Source organism: Cervus canadensis, chromosome 29 (genome assembly GCF_019320065.1).
Source record: "Cervus canadensis isolate Bull #8, Minnesota chromosome 29, ASM1932006v1, whole genome shotgun sequence".
Taxonomy (NCBI): Eukaryota; Metazoa; Chordata; class Mammalia; order Artiodactyla; family Cervidae; genus Cervus; species Cervus canadensis.
The window spans coordinates 21,856,702-21,884,476 of NC_057414.1; the positions used below are offsets into that span (position 1 = coordinate 21,856,702).

The following is a 27,775-nucleotide window of genomic DNA, read 5'->3' on the forward strand; positions in this document are numbered from 1 at the left end:
AAAGTATGAAAAGGTGCCTGATTCCTAAACTATCTCCAAATATGGGTAAATGACATGTATATAAATAAATATAATATCTATCCATATATCTACACAGAGATATACACATAAATTAAGTATGTTGTTTGGCTCAGTTGCTAAGTCGTGTCTGACTCTTTGTGACCCCAAGGACTAGGGCCCACCAGGCTCCTCTGTCCATGGGATTTCCCAGGCAAGAATACTAGAGTGGGTTGCCATTTCCTTCTTCAGGGGATCTTCCCAACCGAGGGATCGAAACCACATCTCCTGCATTGGCAGGTAGGTTCTTTACCACTGAGCCACCAGGGAAACCCCAAATTTAGTATGGTGGCAGTTTAGTCACTAAGTCGTGTCCGACTCTTGCAACCCCATGAACTGTAGCCCGCCAGGCTCCTCTGCCCATGGGATTCTCCAGGAAAGAATACTGGAGTGGGTTGCCATTTCCTTCTCCATGGGATCTTCCCGAGCCAGGAAACGAACCCGGGTCTCCTGCATTGCAGGCAGATTCTTTACCAACTGAGCTATGAGGGAAGCCCCTATAAATCTAGTATAACTAATTGCATTTAGTATAAATGCAATTTATATAGTATTTTATACTAAACATATACTAAATTTATATAGTATTTTATACTAAATTTATAAAAATTATATAATTTTTTATACTAAATTATACTAAATTTATAGTATAAATTTAGAATAACTAATTGCATTTATTTCAATTGCTGCTATGACTGAAATAGTTTTCAAGGCTTTCAATATATTCTAATAGACGCTGTCAGTTGCCTACACAATTGTGGATCTATACATATGCACACATATTATTTCCTTCCTTGACAATAAAACTCAAATATGATAAAGGAATACTTGGGTTTTATTTATCCTGAGGTGGACCTGCACTACACCTCAGAGATAAATCTTGATTCAATGTACTTCTATTTGCTTTTTCTAAGGCACAATTTACTGTTAGTTATTCAATCATGTCTGACTCTTTGCGATACCATAGACTGTAGCCTGGCAGGCTCCTCTGTCCATGAAATTCTCCAGGCAAGAATAGTGGAGTGGATTGCCATTTCCTTCTCCAGGGGATCTTGACCCAGGGATCAAGCCTGGGTCTCCCACATTAGAGGAATATTCTTTACCATCTGAGCCACCAGGGAGAAAGAGAAAATTCTTGCGGAGAAGACTCTTGAGAGTCCCCTGGACAGCAAGAAGATTAAATCAGTCAATCCTAAAGGAAATCAACCCTGAATATTCATTGGAAGGACCGATGCTGAAGCTCCAATACTTTGGCCACTTGATGCAAAGAGCAACTCATTGGAAAAAACCCTGATGCTTGGAAAGATAGAGGGCAAGAAGATAAGGGGAGCAGCAGAGGATGAGAAGGCTCGATGGCATCACTGAGTCAATGGACATGAGTTTGAACAAGCTCTGGGAGACGGTGAAGGACAGGGAAGCCTGGTGTGCTGCAATCCATGGGGTCACAAAGAGTTGGCCATGTCATGGCCAACAACAATAAGGCAACAATAAGTGAACAACAATTAGGCAAAATTTATTAACAGAATATTTTAAAATATTTCAGCCAAGGAGACATGAAAACAGATCTGCTAGGGATGGATTTTTGATAAAGTTATCCTTGATCTTAATGAAGAACTCTAGGAAGAAAATCCTCTTTGGGGACATCGTTAAGTCAAGATCTGACATGCAGGGTTGTTTCAGCCATCCTGAAACCCTGAAGAGAGCTAGATCAAGTTTCAAAGTATCAGGATGAAAATAACAAAGTAAAAAGTTGGAAACAATCTAGGACTCTGAGGATGTCACAGTAACTAAATAAACTAATTCCCGAAACACTGTCTTAGACTTTTTCTTGTGGGAGAATAAATTTATCATCTAAGCCAATAGATTTGGGCTTTTCTTGTTTGTTTTTATTATTTAAGCTAAAATAATCTGAACCAATATACTTAAACTATCTTTCAACAACTCTGTGAAGATATACAGAGGATACTGATAAAGAGGCAGAGAATTTAAATGGCTTTCCAATTTACATAGTAAAAAAAAAAAAAAAAGGCACTGCCAAAGGTTGCAATCAGTAGAATTTATATATTAATTCATACACTAGATTTTAACCATGAGAACTTAGAGCTTTCATTTCGGCCCAAGAATAAATAACGTATACTGTCAATAATCTTACATAAAGGAAACATAACCCAAGGATACTTCACTATACCTTAAAAAAAGTATGGGAAGAACTAAACACCTGCATTTACCAAGTCTTTAGGCTTCCCTGGTGGCTCAGATGGTTAAGAATCTGCCTGCGGTGTGGGAGATCTGGGTTCGATCCCTGGCTCGGGAAGATGCCCTGGAGAAGGGAACAGCAACCCACTCCAGTATTCTTGTCTGGAGAATTCCATGGACAGAGGAGCCTGGCGGACTACATGGGGTTGCAAAAAGTTGGACACGACTGAGCGACTAATACGTTCACTTTCACCAAGTCTTTAAGATGGGAACAAAGGACACATGTGAGCTTGATGGGTTATTAAACAGAAATGTCCACTCATTGTGTCAGCTCAAATGTGGATATGACCAGGGCTGCAAGGCTGGCCTCAACAGTGATGGAAATGCATGTTGTCACTGAATCACTGAGTCTTTTGCAATCCCATGGACTGTAGCCTGCCAAGTTCCTCTGGCCATGGAATTTCCCAGGCAAGAATACTGGAGTAGTTTGCCATTTCCTTCTCCAGGGGATCTCCTGACCCAGGCATCAAGCCCTCTTCTCCTGTTTGGCAGGCAGATTCTTTACCACCAAGCCACTTGGGGAGCCCACTGTAAGTGCTAAAGCAGCCTCAATCAAATCCCTTTATGTGAAAGCTTAATTGTGATTCTGCACAAACAACTCCAACAATGAAGTGTGCAGAAATACTAACAAGCCTTTATGATGAATTTGAGTCAAGGGCAACACAGTACTTAATACGTTTGTGTAGAAACACCCTGGGGGCAAGATCCATCATTTATCCTAGTTGGTCTGCAGCAGCCTGTGTGGGTCAGATCCTTTACAATATGACTGATAAAAAAAAAAAAAAAACCAGAAAACAAAAAACAAACACCCACTCAGTTAAACCCAACAAGGAAGCCAAATACCAGACAAACCCTTCATAAAGTCTCAAGAGAAATGCCCTTTGATATCCTCCTTAAGACATATTTCCTGTCTTTAATAAACCTCGGCACTATTTTAACACTATTATTGCTAAATGCAGTAAGTATCTGCTTTTTGGCTTCTCTAGGACAACACATGGAAAACTAAAATTGTCGTGGAAAATCAAACATTCACTCTATGAACCCCATTCAGAGGGTCCTCTTAATTTCTCCTGTTTTCTTTTGTTAACTGTTTTTCACATGTGATGGGCAGAGAGGTCCCATCCCAAATCTGTATGTGCACATAACGTAGCTTGCTATAATATTATTTCTACTTAATGAATGGTTCTGAACTCCTGTTTTTCTGAGTTGGTGGGTAGTGGAAATGTTGTCTGTCATTGTGAGGATTCTTTGCTTTCAGCTGATGGTGTCATGGTTCTAGAAGATTCCAAGTGACTCTGACACTGGCATAGAGAGAAATCAGTCCGGTCCTTGGCCTGTGGAACACACAGGAGATGAACATCACCATGGAGATGTTCCATTTATCTTTAAGGGCTCTTTGCAGCATCACTGCTGCTGCTGCTAAGTCGCTTCAGTCGTGTCCGACTCTGTGCGACCCCATAGACGGCAGCCCACCAGGCTCCCCCATCCCTGGCATTCTCCAGGCAAGAACATTGGAGTGGGTTGCCATTGCCTTCTCCTTGCAGTATCACAACAGTCAGAAAACAGTTGAAGATTCAGGTCCTACCCATGAGGCCCACTTGCAGAGCATCCCACAGCCTCGTTTTCTCCAGAATCTCACACTCCAAAAGGCAGCCTCGGAGGCAGAGTCCTTCCCTCCAGAAACTGCTCAAGTCTCTGCTTGAATTACCTTCAACCACCAAGTCACCCTCTACCCATTCAAAGCAATTCTTTTCTAGTCTACAATTCAGAGGGCGATTTTTTCTCATTGATTCCCTGCCCACATTTTCTCTCCTAACTCCAACCCTTTGTGCTCTACAAAGGCAGGAGCTGTCAACCTTGACTGCATGTTAGAATCACTTGGACAGTAAAAAAATAAAAAAACACTGAAGCCAGGTCACAACTCTAGACCAAATGAAAACCAAAACCCCAACGGGTAAATCTCAGGTTATCAACTTTTTAAAATTCATGTCCTAAGTGATTCTAACCTAAGGTGAGGGTTGAGAACCTCTGCCCTAAAGGGTTAGAATTTTGGAATTCTGCTTTTTTAGTTTTACATACATACATCTCTGGAGGGAGAGGATGGTGACAAAGTCTGCTTAAATATAGGGAAGAAGAAGGAAAAAAAGAAAAAGAATATACAGGGCAAATAAATCAAAACAAAAGGCAAATGTTTCACAGAGAACCACAGAGTTTTTAAGCGGGTTTTGAAATATCCAAAGGTATAAGTCTTATTCTGACTTTTCTTATTCAATATATCAGTAAATGTAGTCTCATTATCTTTCCAGAAAGATTTGCCTTCTAAAGCATTTGATAGAGCATTTCCTATTAAAGTACAAGCAGTCTACCAATCCATGACTGGAATTTTATTCTTATATCTGTATGTCCTCTTGCTGTTTTGCTTTAGATGCTCAGTCTTGTCCAACTCTTTTAGCAACCCCACGGACTGTAGCCTGCCAGGCTCCTCTCTCCATGGGATTTCCCAGGCAAGGATACTGGAGTGGGTTGCCATTCCCTTCTCCATGGGATCTTCCTGACCCAGGAATTAAACCCATATCTCCTGAATTGTGCAGGCAGATTCTTTACCACTGAGCCACCAGGGAAGCCCCTATCTCAACTGAGAGGCAAATAATTAGTAACTTGCACCAGCTATGATCCCAGATAGTCAAAAGTAAACAAGAACAATATGTCCAAAACAAGCACATACTATGTGCTGGAAATATAAGGATAATCAGTGTGTGATTCACTACTGTGCTCAATCAAGGAGGAGGATTTTCTATTTCAGCCATGTGTCCCATGACTTTGTTCACACCAGGTATCTCAATATTTGAAATGATCTGTATTTCATTAATCTTAGTAAGAAAATATTTTTCCAGAGAACTAGTCTAAAATTTCTAACTTTTACATCTTTTAAATTGTTTTCTCACCTTTGATTATATGCAACTAAATTTAAACCATTAAATTAATAGACTACTACATCTAACTTTCAATTTACTTGATTTCAAACACATTTCCTGCAATCTCCCTTCCATGCCAATATCAAAGAACATTTAAAAAAAAAAATCTCTCGGCAAGGTAATGGAAATCACATGTGCTACTTGTTATTTCACTTCTTCCCTTTATTTCTTATCTCTTTGGGAGGTTTTTGGCATAAAAATGAATGCTTACCCATTACCGTCAAGTACCTGTCTTACTGCTGCATGCTTTGATCATAAATCACAAGTCTCCTCCCTTAAGGCTGCCTGAGTATTCAATGATAACATCTTATCAAACAATCTAAACACAGGGAGTTTAACTGGGGATAAATAAAAGTCAGGGACCAGCGACCAATAAATCAAGCAGCTTGACCATTACAAAAATCAAAGGAATCCCAGGAAGAGAAAGCCACCCGCCCCAACCTCAATTTTAGACACTTCTCCCACTTCAAAATTCATAAAAGAACAAGAGCAAATCGGGGATCTCTTACAGAACAGAAAATGATTTAGAATCACACACAAATTTCAAGATCAAAAACTTACCCAGTGTCAAAGACCCAATGCTTTCAATTTTACCAATGAAAACTCTCCTAGAAAAAAAGTACAGAGCCTAACACAAACCACACAGTTATGTCAGGGAACCCCAGCTCCCCCCACCCTCCACAGTAATGACTGAGTTAGACCACATGTTAAAGTTTTAGGTAATTATTTTCAATGTTGAATTCTCAGAACTTTTAATATCCCATGAGATATGACTTTTTCACTTTCTAACCAGAAAAAAAGAAAGAGGTACCATTTCTTCTCTGTTTGATATACTGTCTTTATTTCCAGCATCATCTTGGCATCTGTTGCCTGTGGTGCAGCCTTTATCAAAGGACTGCTGTTACAGCACAGAAGTGGGAAAGGTAATTTCAGGGTCCCTTCTCTGGGATTTGTCAAGGGTCAAAATGTAGGATGCGAAATACCCAATACTTATCTAAACTCTTCTAAGACTTTGAAGAAGAACTGATTTGGTAAACTTGGAACACTGTTGATGGAGAATGCACATTTGAGTTTTCTCCTTTGAAAATACTACCACACTGACCATGAACTTCCGGACAAAGAGGTCACTTGTCAGTCATCTCTTTGGTCATATTTCCTAACACTCATGATAGACACTAGCTGCATATTGGACATACAAATGAATAAATGGAAGAGTGAATGAATGAATGAAAGAGTGAACCAGTCATTCAATAAATCAATGTATCACCAAAGCTCATACATCTTCTTTAATTTTAAGATCACTAAATTTTTAGCAATCGTAGATTTTCAATAGGACTACTAACTTCTAAAATGTCAGTGCCAAAGGAAATGACAAACCACGAAAAATTAAAGAGGAAAAAAAGTGACCCAATGTACTAATTGACTTGGGACAGAGACTAGAACGATCCTTGGAAATAAGAATGACAATAATGAGAAATGCCATGTCAGGTAAACAAAAGGATGTCTTCAAGCCTGTGAATTTCTCCTAGAAATTTTTCTTCCTGGAAACGAAGCATCTGAAAAGACATCTTACAGTGGTATACATTTACTATACACCTCATTTATTACAGAGGACTATAACTGCTTGGCAGAAGAAGTCTTCTCTACCAGTAAAGAAATGGCAGAGATTAGATGTGGGGGCCTGCTCTGTCTTGAAGAGTCAAGAGCATATTTGGCCTAACAGACTTATTTTCAGGACACGAAGGTGAATGTCAGAGTAACAGCTGACCACGCAGCTGTCTAATGGAGGCCCTTGAGTCTGGTCTGGAGGAGAAATGACCACAAGGAGAAAGTTTGTCTCTCAGCTCTCCTCATTCCCATCAATGTTCCTCCAAAATAAACTTAGAAAAAAATAGAGTTCTCTCTCATACATGTCAATATGAAATCCTATTAAACACCTATGTGTAGATGTCAAGTTGAATATATGATTCAGAAGCTCATGAGAAAGATTGGAACTGGACAAAAATTTAGGAGTTATTGCCAGAGATGCTATAATGTTGTAATATTGAATGCAGACATCTAAAAAGGTTATATAGATAACAGGAGAAAAGGTTCTAGGGCAGAGCTCTACAGTACTTTAACCTTTAAGATATCAGCAGAGGAAGAAGAATAGCCAGGAACACTGGGCAGGAAAGACCGGTGACATAGATAGAAAATCAGGAAACCTATTGTCTCAAAGGTCAAAAAAAATGATGTGTCTAAATAAGGAAGATGTAGTCAGCTCTGCTAAATGCTGCTGAGAGGTCACAAAGATAAGATTAGATTGAGCAAGACGGGGCTCATGGTTGACCTTGATAAACACACTCTCTGCTGAATGGTGAGACCAGAAGACTTAACGGGAGGGGTTGAAGAGGAGATGTGAAGGAAGTACATGCCATGGAGACAACAACCGCTGACAAATCTATCAGGAGGTTTGCTGTGAAAGGCAGCAGAAAAATGGGTGGTAGATAAAAACATCTGGGACCAATGGAAGATTTCTTTTTTAAAGAAAGAGATCTTATCCTCAATCCTATGATCTATGGGGGGAAGTCCAAAGCCCTCATCGAGATTTTTGACACTCCTGAGGGAGGCCATGGTGCCTATGATACATGTACGTCTGTTTAAATGCACTCTGGGCATCAGGGAAAGGATAGGAAGAGTTACCTCTGCCTCTGAGGTCATGCTATCCTTCATATACACATATGTACCATTTCTGCTGTCTGCCATGTTAACTTAAATTTCTTTGGGGTGCCAAGGGGGAGGTTCACCTTTAAGCAGCAGATTTTGCTGAAGGTTAGAGGGTCATGAGGAAGACTCACATTGCATACTACACAACAAAACCACAACAAACCACCTCAGATTAAATATTCCTATCCTTAAAAATCCTTTCAGCCATCCTTTCACTGGGTGGTTTTCATTGGCCTCTATCCTCTACGGCAGGCACCTCCAACCACCAGGATCTAATGCCTAACAATCTGAGGTGGAGCTAATGTAATAACAATAGAAATAAAATGCATAATACATGTAATGCACTTGAATCATCCCAAAACCATTCCCAATCAGTTCATGGAAAAATTGTCTTCCATAAAACTGATCCCTGGTGCCAAACAGGCAGGGGATCACTGCTTCATAGCACCCAGCCTTCGGCTCTGACTGGTTTCTCTCTCCTCTTATTTTCTCTCTTTTGTCCTAACTTTTCTATTCTCTCTCGGACAAAACATACATACCAACAGAACAAAACATGTGTGTATACATTTTTTTCCTGAAACACTATGTTTTTCTAGAGGGGGATGGAGTGCCCACTGATACCCATACCCTTGCCTTTTACTCCGAACAACACAGCTCTCTTTCTAAAAGTAACTCTGGGGCTAGTTCTTAAAAAATAATACATTTTCCATCTTCATCCATATATACAAACTACTGGGCAAAGCACCTGTCTTTAATAGGCTTTCAATAAGTACCAGCTCTTGCCTTCCTCCTCCCATGACAAAGTAAGAGCAGAGGTGTTATGGATTCGCAAATAATTTCCAACCAGCCGTGCCTTAATTAGGTCTGAGCTGCATGATAAGGTGCAGCTGTGTTGGGAGGTGATTCACTGCCTCTGCCTAATGTCAGAACTAACATAAGTCAGGACCATGGATAGACCAACGAGAACAGAGTAATAGTCATCTGAAACATCACAGATTTTTCAATTGTTTGTTGACAGGTCCACACGAGTTTTGCCCCCTTAAAATGTTTATGTCTCAGCATAATATTTATGAAATCTTTTTTTCTCCAGGGATTTTCTTATAAGAAAATCATGTAAAAGACAGATAATTGAGACTTGACCAACTGCGGGAATCAGAAACCTCATCACTCTGAAATCACTAGTCCTTTTAGCCAAAGAACAGTAACTCTAAGATATTATTAATACAACAAACAATAGTAAAAGTAATTGGAGATACAAACATACTTCTCGAACTTTTGTAACTTTTTGTACTTTTGGAAAGGTCATTCAAAACACAAAATGTTTAGAAATGAGTACCATTCCGTCTAGTCAAGGCTATGGTTTTTCCAGTGGTCATGTATGGATGTGAGAGTTGAACTGTGAAGAAAGCTGAGCACCTAAGAATTGATGCTTTTGAACTGTGGTGTTGGAGAAGACTCTTGAGAGTCCCTTGAACTGCAAGGAGATCCAACCAGTCCATCCTAAAGGAGATCAGTCCTAGGTGTTCATTGGAAGGACTGATGCTGAAGCTGAAACTCCAATACTTTGGCCACCTCATGCAAAGAGCTGACTCATTGGAAAAGACCCTGATGCTGGGAGGGATTGAGGGCAGGAGGAGAAAGGGACGGCAGAGGATGAGATGGCTGGATGGCATCACCAACTCGATGGACATGAGTTTGAGCAAGCTCTAAGAATTGGTGATGGACAGGGAGGCCTGGCGTGCTGCGATTCATGGGGTCGCAAAGAGTCGGACACGGCTGAGCGACTGAACTGACTGACTGACTGACTGACCATTCCATTGTGAGTGAAGAAATCACTGTTTATATACCAAAGTCATTAGGACCAAGAGAAAGATACAAGAGTCAGAGAAATACATAACATGACTGAAATCTTATATTCAAGGAGCCCTTTATTTATAGGTTAAAGATTGGGCATTTAAACACATTTCATCCAAAAGAAGACAGAATCAGAACCTTTTCTCATCCTAGCCAATTGACTGCTCATGTCTCCATATTCATGACTTAAATGCTAATGGAACCTCAAACCAAATGCCCCCAAGCTAGCACTGCTCACACACAGGCACCAACCACAATGCCTGGCATTCCCATTTAGGGCTGACAGCCCAGTGTGATGAAGGGAGAAGAGAGGAGAAACTAACCATGTGTCAGTGAAAAGTCTCGAGTGACCCCCCCATAGGCCCAATCTCGCCCACCAGGCACTCTTGCACACTTTAAATTTAACCTCTTGTCTTTCCCAGTGAAAACAAAGTACATTTTCTCATATACAAAAACATTTCACCATGATGAAAGGAGAATAGTTTGATACTTTTCTCTTTTTGGAGAAGGAATCTCTAAGTCCTTCAGCATCACCATAGGCAACTGAGACTTCAAGTTCAAACCATATATGAATGTATGCGTGCACACATACAGAGGAGGACATAACAAAAGTGGAAATAAATTAGGCAGGCTTAAATTATCATTTTTTTCCAAAAAACTTGATGGTAAGATAATGAAAGAGAAGAATTAGTTTGGTAAAAATAGTATTAGTGTACTTGGAGCTAAAGGAAACAACACAAATAACGATGCAGAGAAGGACTGAATCATAAAAGCAACATTGCTTCTTAGCACTCACCTGTACAAGAGAAGTCATCCACACGAATGTATCCTGGGACACAGTCACAGCGATATAACCCAGGCAGGTTGACACACACAGTGTTGGCATGACAGTAATGCATCTTAGCTGCACACTCATCAATATCTGAAGAAGAAAAAAAAGAAAAGAAGCAATAACACAGTTAGTCGAATGACTGAACTGGAATGTGATCATCTTACAATGAAATTAGAAAAGATGAATGCCTATGGAAGGCAAGAGGAAAAGCAAGATGCATTAGCACAAAAGCTTAAGCGCAAATTTCAGCTGGTGTAGAAGATTCCATCTAAAGCTGAAAATCTTTCTAGAAAGATGCACGGTGGGACAGAACAGTGAAGAACTCAAGAAGTATGAAGACTGAATCTATTATTAACCTCTCACCAAAAAGGATGCTTGATTTAAATGTCCCAAATCAAGGAGTTCTGTGTCCAGGCATTGACATCAATGAATATTTATTAGGTGTCCACTGTACACAGTGTGGCTTTCATCAGAGAGATCAAGAGAATTCAGCCCCCCTCTGCTTGTTTTTCTTACTAATACATGCTTTAATCCATCTGGTACAAAATGACTGTGGAGCCACTTTCTCCCATGTTGTACTATGAATACAGACAGCAACTGCTATCTAATGAAAATTAATGTCTTTCATCGCTTGACCTGGAGATGCATCCCATGTCACAGAATAATGGGCTGATTCAACAAAAAAGATCTTTTTCTCTTTGGAATGGAGATCAGAGCCATCACCTTCTGTCTCATAAAAAGTTCATGATAAGAATTAAGATAACCTACAACCATAAGCATAAAGTTTAGTCTTTCCTAGAGTTTATGTTTTTAAAAAATGGGTTTACATTCATTTTACTCGGACTGCTAATGTGTGATGGCCTGGGAGAGGGAAGAATAAAAACATTGTGGAAATCCAAAAGAGCCAATATGAGCTCTAGCTCCAATCTGGTTAATTACTAGCAGATGACCCTCATCATAAGGGTTACCTCTGAACCTACTGCTCTATATCTTTCAATGTGCCATCTAATTTAACCCACATACAATTCCATGAGTGAAGTACAGCACTACCATCATTCTAAAGTCAGACTGAGGCTTAGAGAAGTTAAATGTCTGGCACTAAGTCACCCTGTAAGAACACACTATATCCACAATTTGAAATCAAACGTCCAACTCTCATTTATTACGATTAACCTCATGAAAGCACTCTGAAAATGATCACTAGTCAAATGTAACATTACTACTAAGATAATCACTGAAATCCTAGTAATCTTCATGCACAGAAACTACATTGAACCCCTTAAAACTTATTTATTTACTTTAAAAATAAATGTAGATGGATTTATTTCCTAATATTTTATTTAGGAAATAAATATTTGGGGGTGTTTTGTCCCCCAAATAATATCAGATTCTTTTCAGTACTAAAGATCTGTTAACCTATACTTGAAAGTTAACTGAGGCTCTGAAAGGAGACATAGTCAGCAAGACTTCCCTAAATTTAAGAAACAAACATCAATACTTAGTGAAAGAATTCAGGCAATCAATAATTCTATGTGCACAGTATCATAAGCTTTCAAAACAAATGGCCAACGGGAATATAAAAATTGTATAATAATATGAGTACATCAAGCTTGGGTGTGGAGGGGACTCTCCCAAAAATTTGGGATAGGATAGTAACTGCATGAAATCATTAGAGGTGTTTCAGATCTTTCTGGCACTCAAGGCAATAGAATTCTTAAATAAGTTGGTTCCTTACATCATTAAAGCATTTTGCTTTACAGATGAGTGAATATCATAAAAGTCAAGAGGAAAAGTGTTTCAAGAAAGGAATAATGGTCAGTTTTGTCACCTGATGCTGAAAAAGTTGAATAAGATAGAGACAGAATTAACATTTTGATTTGGCAAGAAGTTCATTGTTGCCCTTGAGCTGTTAAGAGAAGTTTGGGGAAAGTGGCTGGTAAAGCCTGACTGGAGTCAATTAAAGAAAGAAGGAAAGCTGAAGGAGACAGAAAAACAAGGCAAACTTTTTGAGATATTTTGCCATCAAGAGAAGAAAAACTGTAGTAGCTCTAGGGAGACTCCATGTTGAAAGACAGTCTTGTTTAAAGACAGTTCTGGAAAAGATCATAGAATGTTTACACACGGTTGGACATGATTCACCACTATGAAGAAAACTGACATTATAGAAGAGACAGCAGGGATTTCCCTGATGGTCCATTGGTTAAGACTTCACCTTCCAACTCAGGAGGTGTAGGTTCAGTCCCTGGTCAGGGAGGTAACACTCCACATGCCTCACGGCCAAAAAATCAAAACATGAACAGACATAATATTGCAACAAACTCAATAAAGACAAAAAGAATGAGAGCAGATTTCTGCAGGAGCAGTCTTGGAGGAGACAAGAGGAGTTGGGTTCTGGTCCACAGATGGAGCAAGTCATTTTTACAACAAAAATGAACTAAGAGATAAGGGAAGAAAGCTGGTATCTTTGGTGGCAGAAAGATGAAGTAATGCTCCTTTGCTTGTTTTTTTTAATTTTCTCAGTGAAGTGAGAGAGTAACATCTGAGAATTAGGAGAAGGAGGTGGTACTAGATGTTTAAAGAGAGGGGAAGAGGTATGAAGTCATCATTTTGGGAAAGGAGGAAACAATTTACTAGAGAGTATAGTAGGTGGCTACAGAGGCACATGTGACTTGTGACCATAAATGCTAAGTGAGAGCAGTCAGCGTGGCCATGTGCTTCACTCCAGATGCACCCAGATATTTGGGGAAGGGGCAGGGTAGTGGGAAAAAGTTGTACCCAAAGATGAGTGTTTGAACAAAGAGGATAGATTAAAATGAGAAACAAGGGAATTGATGCTGCAAGAAAAGAGTTGATGATCATGAGATGCCAAGGAATCGCAGTTATTAAGGAAAGAAGTGAGGACAACAAGAGGGAGTTGAAATGCACTGCCCAGACCAAAGCTAAAGAACTTGTTCCCCCAGCTGCTGGAAGTACTGCCTGCTAAAAAATCAACTGTTAGCCTTTGAGGAAGACTGTCCTTGACTTATGTGAGCTGCCTCACCCTTAGTCACGCCCCAACCCTGGCGACAACCTTCACTGAAGGATGGCTCTCCTCAGCAGTAACTCAAGATAATTGTGAAAGACTATACTGGGTTCAGAGCACTCAATGAGATGCAGCTAACCCCTCCCTCTGCCCAATTCTGTATCTTTCCCTTCCCCAAAGGCATTCTGTCCCTATCAAACTTCCTGCATGTCAGTCTCCATCCCAGAGTTTGCTTCCCAGGGAACCCTAACTGCAGCAGGACTCCTGAGGGAGGCAGAAATGATTCCAGTGTGACTACTACAGTGTGTGAGCTGGAAAGCCAGGGAATGGAGTTATAGAGTGATGTGCTTGACACTAAGATTTCAAAGGTGATTTAGTTGTTGCTGATTACAAAATCTTTCATTTGACTATGTGAGAGTGGAAGAACAGATCATTGTAAGTGAGGGGTTGAGACACCAAGAAAAGCCAGATATAAGAGGGGCCTGGTCTGCATTAGCACATTTCATCCAGTATATTACCATATTTCCTCCTCCTGAGCAAATAATTCAACTGTACTTTCCCATCCTCTTCCGAGCATGAATCTAAGCAGAAGCCTACCACCTTGAGGTGGAAAGATTAAAGGCCAGCATCAGACTTAACACATTTCCTTCTTCCTGTCTTGGAAATTATGTAAACACAGAAATGGAACTCTTTCAGCCTGGGTCCCTGAGTGAGGAGCAGGTCACCAGACCAGCATGATGAACATGTTGCATGACCTAGAAATATGCTTTTGTTAATTTAAGCCATTGAGTCTACCCTGACCAGTACAGAGAATGACCATGAGAAGCATTGCAATGGAGATCATTAAATTTGATCTTGAAAGATGAACAGAAATTCAGCTTAGAGAATGGAGATGAGGAAACAGAAGGGAAACTGCCAAACCTAAACTTTTTGTCTTTGCAGAGTTATAAAGGGTGAGGACCTTTCATCTGTACATTCAAAGAACACTAATTAGCCCTCTATTATGCTTTTAAAGGCAGGGTGATGAATAAAATACCATCATAGACCTCACAGCCTGGCAAGATACTGAGCAGAACTTACATGTTCTACCAATAATGTGAGATCATTTAACGGGGATTTGACATAGTCTGAGAAGTTTAGAGATGGATTCTCTATAGAAGTGACTGTTCATCCAAGACCTGAAACAGCAGTGAAACAGGTGAAGGGGAGAAAAATAACATACCCGATAGAGAAGAATGAAAAGAATTCATTAGAGGTGGGAACTTTGCCTATTTGAAGACAAACCGGAAAGATGAGCTTGGGCCACCCCTGCTGGGCTCTGGAGGCCACATAAAGGAGCCTGGGCTTAAATCATGGTGGTGACAAAGTCCAATTTCTGTTTTTAAAATATAGTTTGGCTGCAGTGAAGAGAATAGATTGGAGCAGGGCAAGCTGAAGGCTAAATCACGTTGGTATTTTACTCACAGAGATGCAGCTACAGTGAACTCATTCTATACTGCTATGATGCCTAGCCATTTTTTCAGATGAGAAACTAGTCAGGACTTGCCTTAGAGGCAATGCAGTCTTCAGCCTATGGGCCACAGCTGCCAATCAGGCCACTGATGAGAATAAATGTTTCTCTGTTATGGACCCTTGTCAGCTCCTCCCACAGAGAAACTCCCAGCTCATTTCCCTCAGGCCACTGAGGCAGCAGCCTCATCTGGATTTGAAGGAGTTACTGGGCCATAACGAGTTTATTTTGATTCTAACAACCAAGTTATCACCTTGTTTCACAGGATGCCAAGCCCTGAACAGAAATATTTTCAAAAAACCAGGAAGAGGATGTTAGGAAATCCCAGGGAGAATTTCCCACATAGGTTTATCCAACCCTTGCTCTCTGTGAGCCACTCCCACGCCACAGCCAGGAATCCCCGCTGCTATGGTGCTGTGTCACTGAGTTTGTTTCAATTCATACCATGGGTAATTCCAGCCTTGGCATATCTCAATTTCCTGGTGAAAGTGAAAGTGTTCATTGCTCAGTCATGGCCGACTCTTTACGACCCTATGGACTGTAGCCTGCCAGGCTCCTCTGTCCATGGAATTCTCCAAGCAAGAATATTAGAGTGGGTAGCCATTCCCTTCTCCAGGAAATCTTCCTGACCCAGAGATTGAACCGAGGGAGGCCCACAAGAAGAACAAAATAAGGCAGAAAATTTGACAAATGTACCAGAAAATTAAACTGTCAGTACTTTATCTTTGTTGCTTATCTTCTATCCTACAAACATCCGATATAAAAATCACTTCCTGGTAAAAATGATGGTAGGGAGACAAAGAAAGTATTTAGAGACATGGGTTCCTTGAGACAAGAGGATGGAAGAAAGAAAAGAATTGATAACTCCCCTGGTTTCAGGATGGGGACAAGGGATGAGAAGAAACACATCTGCCTAAGAAAGCCTGCCTCTCCAAACTCAGGGAAAGGCACAACCCTGCAGACAGTTTCAAGAGAACTCAAGAGTGCTCCACAAGCCAATCTGATTATACAGAGAATCAAAACACAATTAACGTCTTCAGAGAGCTGAGATATCTTGAGAAAATCCTGAGAAAGAGCAAACAACTGAGATTTTTCAAAATGAGCCTAGGACAAATGTTTTTTGTTCACAGACAAAAGATCCTAAAAGGTTATGAAATTACCAAATCAAGAAAAAGAAATAAACAGAACTCCCCAATTAAAGAATGAACTGATGCTCAGAGAGAGAAACTGAGTGAGCCCAAAGCAATGAGGGTTTTAAATATAAGCCTGAAATGAAATCTGACCATAGCTCGGGTGGTGATGGAGTTTTGCCTAAATAAAGCAGGTGCCTCTCTCAAGCAACGGTCCTTCCTACTCTGATATTTACCCAGAGCCAGGAGGCAAGAAGAAACTGTCTGAAACTGAACCTCAAAGGAGAAGTTGAACTCATTCAAGGCCTGGTTCAACCTAAAGGTCTAGATCAGTCTAGCAAGATTTTCTAAGAACCACCGTTAAGTTAGCTACTGGAAGGTTTAATGGATAAAAATTTTAAAAACACATCATTAGGCACAGGATGATATGAAAATGAAAGAGAGCCTAGTAGTTCCTAACCTCATAGGGTATAACTAGGAACAGCCCCTGGCACCTGGTTAATATTCAAAATCTGTCATTTCTACATATCAGAAACTGTTAGGCACTCCACAGGTAGCACTGCATCACCCCATTTATTCCATTTGACTCTTCCTATAGGAGACAGACATCTGTATGTCATGATAAGGAAACTGAGGCTCAGAGACTATGAGATCACTTGTACAAGGCATAAAGTCAGTAAGCGTAAGACCCTGGGTTTGAACCCACAGTCTCACTTCACATGTGGCATTGTTCTCCCCGGGCCCGTTCCAGCTCTCTCTAACTTTTCGAGCCTATGTTAGACATGTCTGGTGCTCCCATGAAATGTATGGAAACAGGCAGATCTCCAAATTGGATGTCACTGTGCATCCTGTCCATGACATTTGTTCTGTATGATGCTCTCTGTTAAAATAGTGAAGCTGTACTCCTCATGAGTATTCCTGTGGGTCTTTTAAATTAAACCCTAACTCTTTCAAACTTTAGACTCCGGTAACTCAGGACCCCAAAACAGGTGGTAGAATTCTGCTCTGAGCTGGAACCCTTGATACAACCTTAGCTCAGGATACGTGAGACTGTTGAAGGCCCCCTCTAGGATTAGAAATAGTGACAGAGGGGCCTGGATCTTCTATTAAATCTTGTTAAAGAAACATCTCTAAACCCCACTGTGGTATATATCAGCTCCAGTATAATGGGGCTCAAATTGTGATTTATTCTTAGAGATTGCTTGTCACCTTTGAAATATTAGCACTCATCTTCTGAGGTAATAAAAATGCATGATTTATGTCCCTCCCCAGGAAAGTGAAGCAGTTTGTTTTTGTTTTAAAAAGGTATACTTATGGACTTTCAAATGAAATTTGATGTGACATAATGCCTCTTCACAAATCACCAGCCTCCATCTGCACAAGACTGCTCAGAACAAACCAAGCTGAATTTGGCATCATCGTCATTAAATTAGAGTGTCAGGCTTGGGTAGCAAAGATAGAAGCAAATGCAAAGAATTTTCTAAATAAAAGAGTGTGATCTACTCAGACTTGCTGCCTAAGAACATCCTAGAAAAAGGCAACCCAGAGAGGGTTAGATACAGTGGGTTGGGCAAGGGGGTCCACTCCCTATGAGCATTTAAAAATGAAACAGAGTGAAGAAAGAAAGTCAATATTTATTGAAGACTGGGTGAGTCTCATTTCATTAGCCCCAATTAGCTTGTGATCAGAAATGACATGGAGAGCACCTACGATGTCATCCCGGGTCTCTGTGGCTTGCTCTTTTTATTAGTTAACTCTAGCACCGGGCACTTCTCTAGACATCATTGTTTCCATTTATGAAATGACCAGCTGGACCAGAGAGCATCCAAAGCCTTCCCTGATTCTAAAGTTACTGACACATTCAGGTGTTTCTGTCCTCACAATGCACCATAAACCCCGCCTCCAAAGCATTTTATTTCGGGCCACCCCTTTTCCTCCTATTTCAATGAGCTTTAAAATGTCCCAGATGCCTTTTCTAAGACACAAGGCCTGGAAAAGACTAGTAAGGTGACCCGAACCTTCACACTGCCCCTCGGTGCCTGTTTCAACTGAGCTGGCATGTCCCCAGAAAATGGAGAACAGCCAGATCTAGGTACAGATATTCAAACAAAAGCACAGCTCTGGAAGGTCCTCCAGGAACTAGTAAGATTACTTGCAGAGCAACTCTACCAGACTTTTATCACCTGACTTTTCAGAAATCATGAGTTATAAAAACATGGTGGCACTGGCATTGATATGAGAACTATCAATATGCTCCCATCGTGTCATACTGAATTTTTTTTTAAATAATGAAGGCATACATGATCTCTGATTTGAACTTATAAAACTCCAGTGAAGCAGACAAGATATGAATTATTATGACCTTTTTCAGATGAGAAAATAAAGTCTTTGAAAAGAATTCTGACTTGCCCAAGGGTACACAGATAGTCACTGAGCTGGTAATAGAATGAAGGCCTTCTAACTCTGGAATTAATGTTTTATCCAGTGTTCCATGTAATTCTCTATAATTATTGTTTTCTTCCTAAAGCAAGAGTAGAGAAATTAAATGTCTGTAGAACCTAGAAATATAAACCAAATGAAGAAGAAGCCAGGTAGAAGATATATGTAAAACATAAAATATGTACATTATGTACATATGTAAAATATGTCCCATCCAAATAAATAAATAAGGTATATATTATCTCTTAATATATTAATCAATCCTCTTCTTTCTCTCTCTCTCTCTTCCATCCCTGTCTCTATCAATCTCTTTCATTTCCCTACTTTCAAGACCAAAGAAATGGTTCTGTCTTACAAGGTAAAAAACACAGTGTAAGACCAGTGTTACATGAAAAATGAGACTAAACCTCAATGGCAGAAAGACAATAGAAAGAGTGTGAACTGTTATCTTCACTTTATAGATGAGAAATCAGGCCCATAGGAATGGACAGTCAATTGTCTAAGGTCATATTCAAACGGTACCTGGACTGCCAGGATGTGAATTCAGCCAGCATGGCTCCAAAGTCTACTCATCGATTTGTAGTACCTCCTCCAGGGACTGTGGGCTAAATCTCTGATCTTTCTAGAGAACTTACGTTGTTGTTATTCAGTTGCTAAGTCATGTTTGACTCTTTGCAACCCCACAGGACTATAGCATGCCTGGCTTCCCTGTCCTTCAGTATTTCCCAGAGTCTGCCCAAGCATTAATTTAACTTTTTAAAATAATGGCTCCATTTTTTTTTTCATATACTTTGAAGCAAGCAAAACACATCTGCCTATCAGATTCAACCCACAAATGCCTGTGTCTTGAAGCATATTATCACAAGTAGCTTGGGGTGGGGGGGTGAGAGAGAGATGGGGGAGGAAGAGGAGACAGTGAGAGAGGAGGCGAATGGAAGGAAGAATGGAAGGGGCAAGGAAGGAAAGACTAGGAAGAAAGGACTAGGGAGGGGAAGGGGAAGGACACCAGAGGAGGAAAAGAGAAAGTGAGAGGAGGGGAGCGGGGAAGGGAAGGGAGGGGAAGGGAGGGAAGGGCATGGGAAGCGAAAAATAAGACAGTCCCAGGAAGTATCTAGATAACTTCTCTGAACTTAGTTGTGTTCCCTGCACAAATTACTCAGATGCTTACATACCAACTTCCACTGTGACAGCATTTGGAGATGGAACCCTTGCGGAGAAATTATGTTTAGATGAGGTCATGAAAGTGGTGCCCTCTTGATGAGATTACTGTCCCTTTAAGAAAAGATACGAAAAAGCAGGGATGGCATCACCAACTCAATGGACATGAACTTGAGCAAACTCCAGGAGATGGTGAGGAACAGGGAAGCCTGGCAAGCAGCAGTCCATGGGGTCACGAAGAGCTATACACGACTTGGCGACTGAACAACATGAAAAAGCACACTCTCTTGCTCGACCATATCATGCCACACGGAGAAGGTAGGCATCTGCAAGTCAGAAGGAGAGCCCTCAGCAGAACCCAACCCTCATCTCAGACTTCAAGCCTCCAGAACTGTGAATAAATTTCCATTGTTTAAGCCATCCAGTCAATGACATTTTGTTATGACAGCCCCCACTGACTGATACAATAACCCTTTAAATTTCTCGGTTGCCTGGTGAGACGAATTTTTACATCATCTTCTAAGATATGTGTCAAACAAACATGCTTCCTGCCAGATCAAATATTTGCATATTAAAAATTTAAATACCCTTTTGGTCATCCCATGCACAGTAATGAAGTCTTCGCACACAGGGTTAAATACATCGTAAGGTAGAAGTTAGATCGTAGGATTTTCTGACATTTTAAAGGTGTTTTCCATATATACCTATGTCAGATATTTGCAAATTCATGCTAAGATGTTTTTTTCCCCTGCTGGGTTCAATTTCAGAATTAAATACTGTCATAAAGTAATACATCTCTTTGTGCCACGGGGAATCACATCATACCAATTTTAAGTTGACATCAGAAAAACATGGTAAGATACCACTCTATGACTTTTTCCCCCAGCCTGGTATTTCTGACCTTCAAGAGGGTCTACAAAGTGATGCTGAGCATCTACAAGGAAAGAAGCATGCTGAGAGAAAGGTGACTAGTTCAGTTTCAGCTGTAGGCTGTGCCCAGACTACCTGAATCTATCAATTTCTGGACCCTACACTTCAGCCAACAGTACCAACAAAACCAGGGAGTGCTTCCAAAAAAGGTCTGAGGTTTCCTCACGAGTTGTAAGTCAGCTAAGGAAGCTATGAAGATCTTGTGCCTTCCCGACCACTGGGAAAGGAAATTTCAGAGCTACTAAGAGACTGCTAGATTCCAGAGGCAGTCAAGATTCCAAAGCTCAGTGGGATGTAGTCTTTGTCTTCTGGCTTTTATGCTAAGTGAAATAAGCCAGACCACACGGTACAACCAGTCCCAATCCAGTGGAGAGGCCATCACCTGAACATGACTTACTAGAAAAAGAAATGGCTAATTCCATCAAAAATGACTGAGGAAGAATTCACCAAAAATATATCTGTGGTGAGTCTTGAGAAGGCAAGAAGATGCCTTCATAAGTGCTGATGACCTTGCCTTATCACTTTGATTTAACTGGGTGGCAATTCTTTTTCCCTCAGCTTTATGAAGAAATAATTGATATATAACATTGTATAATCTTAAGGTATACAATGTGTAAATTTGATACACTTATCATTGCAAAATGATCACCACCACTGCCTTGGCTGACACCTCCATCAGGCCGCATAATTACCATTTGTTTTGCGGTGACAAGATTTAAAATCTATTTTCTTAGCAATTTCCAAATAGACACTATTGTTAACTATAGTCACATGCTATACATTAGATCCCAAGATTTTATTCATCTTATAACTAAGAAGTTTGTACTCTCTATCAAAAAATGAATGAATAAAGATGTGAGTGTATACACACACACACAGAGGAATATTGTTTAGCCATAGGCAGGAAGTCCTACCATTTGTGACCACATGGATGAACTGTGGGAGTATTATGCTAAGTAAAATAAGCACTTCTATCTCAGACAGAGAGACCAATACCACACGATACCACTTATATGTGGGATCTAAAAAAAGCCAACCTCGTAGAAATTAATACAGTGGTGATTACCAGGGGCTGGCTGAAAATTGGGGAAAATGGAGAGATTCTGGGCAACTGTTCTCTGCTTTACAAAGATAAAGGAAAGTCAGGTAAGAGTGAATGAAATGGAAGAGTGCAACACCATTAACAAAGCATCTATTAATACATCCTTGCTGTAACTAATCTTTTAATTTCTGGCAGCATTTATTGATCATTGCTTTGTGCCAAACATAGTTACAAAGCACTTGACATGTATGATCCATTTCATCCTCACAAGTACCGTACAGATAGGTATACATAAATATTTTTATTTTACAAAGGCACACAAAGTTATTAGACAGCTAGAAGATGACCTCAGAGAATTTGAACCCCTGTCATTTCTATTCTGCTGCTCTACAAGGCAACCTTAGCTTTCCCTTCCTCATCAAGAATATTCATTTTCCTTGATTAATTAAACAGCAATTCCATATAGTCACAATCGGTCAAATTATTCATTCACCACTTTTCCCATGCAGTCAAAATAAAGTGCAAAGGTTTTAGTCATTTAGATAAGTGATTTGGTGCCCGAGGTTCAGATCTGATTCACTACAGCATCAAGTTAACTAGTGATTAATTACCAGGCTCTGAATTCCACAAACAAACCAGACACTGTGGATCTATGAGCAGGTCATTAATGCACACATTAATGAACGTTTACGGAACTGGGGTTCCATAAAAACCAGTTCCTTATAATGAACCAGCACCTGTGTAATGAATGAAAATCAGCTGAATGTCCTCAGGAAGAATAGCTACTTTTCTATGGACTTCACCCCCTGGGAAGAGATTCCTTCAACAAAACAATATTTTTGAAATGAAGCCAACATTATTCACCACTTCAAATTTTTACACATCAGACTGAATCCATTTTGTCTATATGAAACATGAACTATGAAACCCAAAATGATAAAGTGTTTAAACTGGTTCTTAAAATCACCAACTCCAGAATCCTATGAATTGTGATTGCAGAAAAACTACAAAAATAAATGGATGAGGAGAAAAGAGGAAAAAACCCCACAGAATAATGACTCATAATCCACTTTCTTCTGATAACACAATCCAAATGTACAATGAAAACACCATTCAAAAGAAAGGAAATGGAAGAGAATCAGATTTCCATACAGTGCACTAGTCTTCAATTATTTTTACTTTTTTAATTTTAAAAAATATAGTTATTTTTAATAAGAGGATAATTGTTTAAAAATATTATGTTAATTTTTACCATTTGAACTGTTTTTAAATGGAAAAACCTTTAAAAAAGTAATAACAGCTAACATTTTCAAAAACAACTAAGATTATGGCTTCTGGTTCCATGACTTCATGGCAAATAGATGGGGAAACAATGGAAACAATGACACACTTTATTTTCTTGGACTCCAAAATCACTGCAGATGGTGATTTCAACCATGAAATTAAAAGACACTTGTTTCTTGGAAGAAAAGTTTTGACCAACCTAGACAGCATATTAAAAAGCAGAGACATTACTTTGCCAACAAAGGTCTGCCTAGTCAAAGCTATGGTTTTTCCAGTGGTCATGTATGGATGTGAGAGTTAGACCATAAAGAAAACTGAGCACCAAAGAATTGATGCTTTTGAACTGTGGTTTTGGAGAAGATTCTTGAGAGTCCCTTGGACTGCAAGGAGATCAAACCAGTCCATCCTAAAGGAAATCAGTCCTGAATATTCCTTGGAAGGACTGATGATGAAGCTGAAGCTCCAATCCTTTGGCCACCTGATGTGAAGAACTGATTCATTGGAAAAGACCCTGATGCTGGGAAAGATTGAAGGCAGGAGGAGAAGGGGATGACAGAGGATGAGATGGTTGGATGGCATCACCGACTCGATGGACATGAGTTTGAGCAAGCTCTGGGAGTTGGTGATGGACAGGGAGGCCTGGCGTGCTGCAGTCCATGGGGTCGCAAAGAGTCAGACACGACTGAGCGACTGAACTAAACTGAACAGTTTCTAAGTACCAGGTACAGGCCTATGTTTATTAACTCATTTAATTCTCAAAATAACCCTTTGAGGTAGGTTTTTCAGTATTTCCCAGCAGCAGATGAGGAAACTGAGGCATGGAAGACTAAGCAACTTGCCCAAGGTCACCCAGCAAGGAGTGGGCAGAGCTGGAACTCAAGTCTAGGCCGATCTGGCTCCCAAGGCAGTACTTTAACTCCACACCCTCACTCTCAACCAGAGTGATATCACTTACAAGGGGATGAAAAACTAGCTCTTGGCAGAGTGAAAAAAAATCTTAGCTATTTTAAAAGTTTGTGATTCTCCAAAGGGCCACAGCACAGGAGGAGATATATAGTATATCTCTGGTATTAAATTTTCATGAGAAAATGATAAGGAAAAGATGTCTAAAAGACACCTTAGGGGGCTCACAGTACAAAAACAGTGACCACACATTGCCCTATACTGAACTGTCTCCATTTAGGAATAACATCTAACTTAAAAGTTCAATATAAAAAACAGAATTAAACCCTACATCAAATTAAAAAGCTTCTGTACAGCAAAGGGAGCCATCAACAAAATGAAAAGGCAATCTGCTGAACAGGAGAAAATACTTGCAAATCATAAAATTTATAATAAGGGCTTAATATGCAAAATATACAATAACTCATACAGTTCAATAGAGGAAAGTCAAAAAATCTGATTTAAAAAAATAGATCTGAAGAAATATTTTTCCAAAGATGATATACAAATGGTACTCAACATCCCTACTCATCAGGGAAATGTGAATCAAAGCCACACGAAGTGATCACCGCACGTGTCAGTAGGGCTATCGTCCAAAACACAGGAGAAAACAAAACAAACAAACAAACAAAAACAAGTGGAGAGAAGGAGACCCTTCCCCATTACTGATGGAAATGTAAATCGGTGCAGCCACTGTGGGAAACAGTATGAAGGTCCTTTTCAAAATTCAAAATAGAACTACCATATGACTCAGCAATTCCACTTCTGAGTATTTATCCAAAGGAAATAAAAATCACTGTCTCAAAAAGGTACACACATTCCTATGTTTAATGAAGCATTATTTACAACAGCCAAGCCATGGAAACGAGTGTTCTTCAATAGATAAAAGGATAAAGAAAACATAATACATACAAAGACACTCTCTCAAACACAGAGTAGTATTGTTCAGCTATATAAAAGTAGAGAGCTTTGCCCTATGTGACAACATGGATGGGGGACTTCAAAGGCGTTATGCTAAATAAGTCAGACAGAGAAAGAAAATACCATGTGATCTCACTTATACATGGAATCTGAAATAAAAATCCAAACTCGTGGAACAGATCAATGGTTGCCAGAGGGGAAGGGATGGGAAAAAAATGGGTAAAGAGGTCAGATTTCTGGTCATAAGACAAATTAAGTCCTGAAGATAAACTGTACAACATAGTATAGTCAACAACCCGGTATTACTATAAAGAAAAGATTTAAGCAGACTTTTCTATGGTAAAGAGGTGGATTAGGCATTGGTTGGGATGAAAAAGAAAAAGAACCATCTACCTTTCAGCAGTGGTAAATAATGCTGCAATGAACTCTGGTGTACAAGTATCTGTTCAACAACTGCTTTCAACAACTTTAGGCAGAAATTTAGGAGTGGAATTGTGGGACCATCTGGTAATTAGAAAAGACCCTGATGCTGGGAAAAACTGAAGGCAGGAGGAGAAGGGGACAACAGAGGACAGGATGGTTGGTTGGCATCACTGACTCAATGGACATGAGTTTGAACAAGCTCTGGGAGATGATGAAGGACAGGGAAGCCTGGCATGCTGCAGTCCATGAGGTCACAAAGAATCAGACACAACTGAATAATTGGTTATTCTATGCTTAGGTTTTTGAGGAACCAATGAACTGTTTTCCTGCACCAAACAGTTCTGGCTACACCAAGATGAGAGGTTTACCAGTGGGTGGGAGGAGAGAGGGAGGACGGAGCAGTCATGGCTTAATGGTTAGAGTTCTGTTGGGTGATGACAAAGTTTCGTAAGTGGATGGTAGTGATGCTTCCTCCACATTGTGAATGCAATTCACACCATGAAATGTACACCTTAAAACGGTTAAAATGCCGAGTGTTATGTCAAAGAAAATGTTAAAAAATATTTAACACAATTTGTAAAACAATGTAATTTTGTATGGTATAGGAATATCAATGAAGCTGTTTGAAAAAAGGGGGAAGAAGGACAATCCCAAACCTGTATTTCTGCTTCCTCAGGAGAGACAAAACCAGCTAAGCCCCTGAGCAGCTGAATGTCATAGAGCTAGAAAGAAAACTATGTGGCTGATCTGAGTTGAAGCCCAGCTTCACTATGGATGAGTGTTACTCTGCACAGTTACCGACTGTCTCTGAACTGGGTTTCCACGTCTGAGAAACAGTGCTCTCGTGCAGGTTCGGTGAGATAGCGTGAGTGATACACATGTGCACCCTGTCCAGTGTCTTGGGCCTCAATAATGTCTTTGGCTGCTGCTTCTCCCTTTTCTGTCTTCAAAGGCACCATTCTTGACAGGCTGCCAGATCTGGCTCTCCTCTCTAGCCAGCCCAGGGGATCCAAGCCAAAGGGAGGAGGCTTCAAGTCAGCATCCTCTGCCTGCCAGTGGCTCCTCCATTAAACCAGCCAATGCCCCTTGACCGGTTCATCCAAAGATGAGAAGAGGCAGTCACGCCCTTCCTCCTGGCCCTGCAGCTCCCCACGCCCCATCACCACAGCAGGACTATCACCCCTGCTCAGGCTAGCTCACTTTTATTTTCCTCCTGAGGGCAGCTCCTGGGACTACATGATGGCATGGACAATCAATCTGCTGAGGGAGGGGGTGTGTGTGTGTGTGTGTGTGTGTGTGTGTGTGTGTGTGTGTGTGTGTGTGTGTGTGTGTGTGTGTGTGTGTGTGTGTGTGTGTGTGTGTGTGTGTGTGTGTGTGTGTGTGTGTGTGTGTGTGTGATGTAATGCCTTTTTCCAATAAACTGAAAAATTAAAATGTCTAAGTTTAAATTTTTTAATATTTTTTAATCTTCTGGCCATACCATGAGGCATATAGGGTCTTATTTCTTTGGCCAGGGATCAAACCTATGCCCCTTGTGGTGGAAGCATGGAGTCTAACCACTGACTGCCAGGGAAGTCCCAGAATTTGTAAGCTGAAAACTTCAGAACATAGGACTTTTAAGTTGAAACCTCCTTTAAAAGAAGCAGACGGCTCACTAAATAAAAGATTGATAACAAAGATGAATTGGTCTGCCTACCTTACAAAAATGAACTTAACCTTAGAAAACTGAATTTTAAATACTCATAACATAATAAAAATAGTATCTCTGTGAGGTTAAAAGCATGCTGAAATCCTTCCTTTTAGATATATGTCTGTGCGTGCACTTCTGCTTTGGTTATGTTTGACTTTTTGCAACACTATGGACTGTAGACCTTCAGACTCCTCTGTCCATGGGATTCTCTAAGCAAGAATACTGGAGTAGGTTGCCATGTTCTCCTCTCAGGAATCTCCCCCAAACAGGGATCGAACCCACATCTCCTGCATCTCCTGCATTACAGGTGGATTCTTTACCACCGAGCCACTGGGGGAAGAAGCCCTTATGCATGAGGTCTAATTCAAAGATATGCCTGAGAGTTGTAAACAAAGTTTAACATTTTAAAATACAATGCCCTCCACAGAATAAAGAGAAAGGGGATGGATATGGAATTGGGAGGTACTGATTATCAAATGTGTATCTAAAAACATTTACTGAGGAGAAAAGCTGGAGGAAGGAGGAAGGCCAGAGTCTTTGCATTGCATTGATTGCAATGACTGACCCCTCTTTCTCGGGGTCTTACACACTATAGTCACTGTAGCAC

The 27,775-nt window shown here is 40.3% G+C and overlaps 1 protein-coding gene across 2 annotated transcripts in view; it reads right to left on the minus strand.

Annotated features, from left to right (window-relative positions):
* NELL1 (neural EGFL like 1) overlaps positions 1-27,775 on the minus strand; it is a 1,014,750-nt gene that overhangs the window by 493,722 nt on the left and 493,253 nt on the right. For both annotated transcript variants that reach the window (XM_043452361.1, XM_043452360.1), the window contains exon 13: positions 10,642-10,767. In XM_043452361.1, the coding sequence (XP_043308296.1) occupies positions 10,642-10,767 (126 nt within the window). The remainder of the gene's footprint in view (positions 1-10,641; positions 10,768-27,775) is intronic.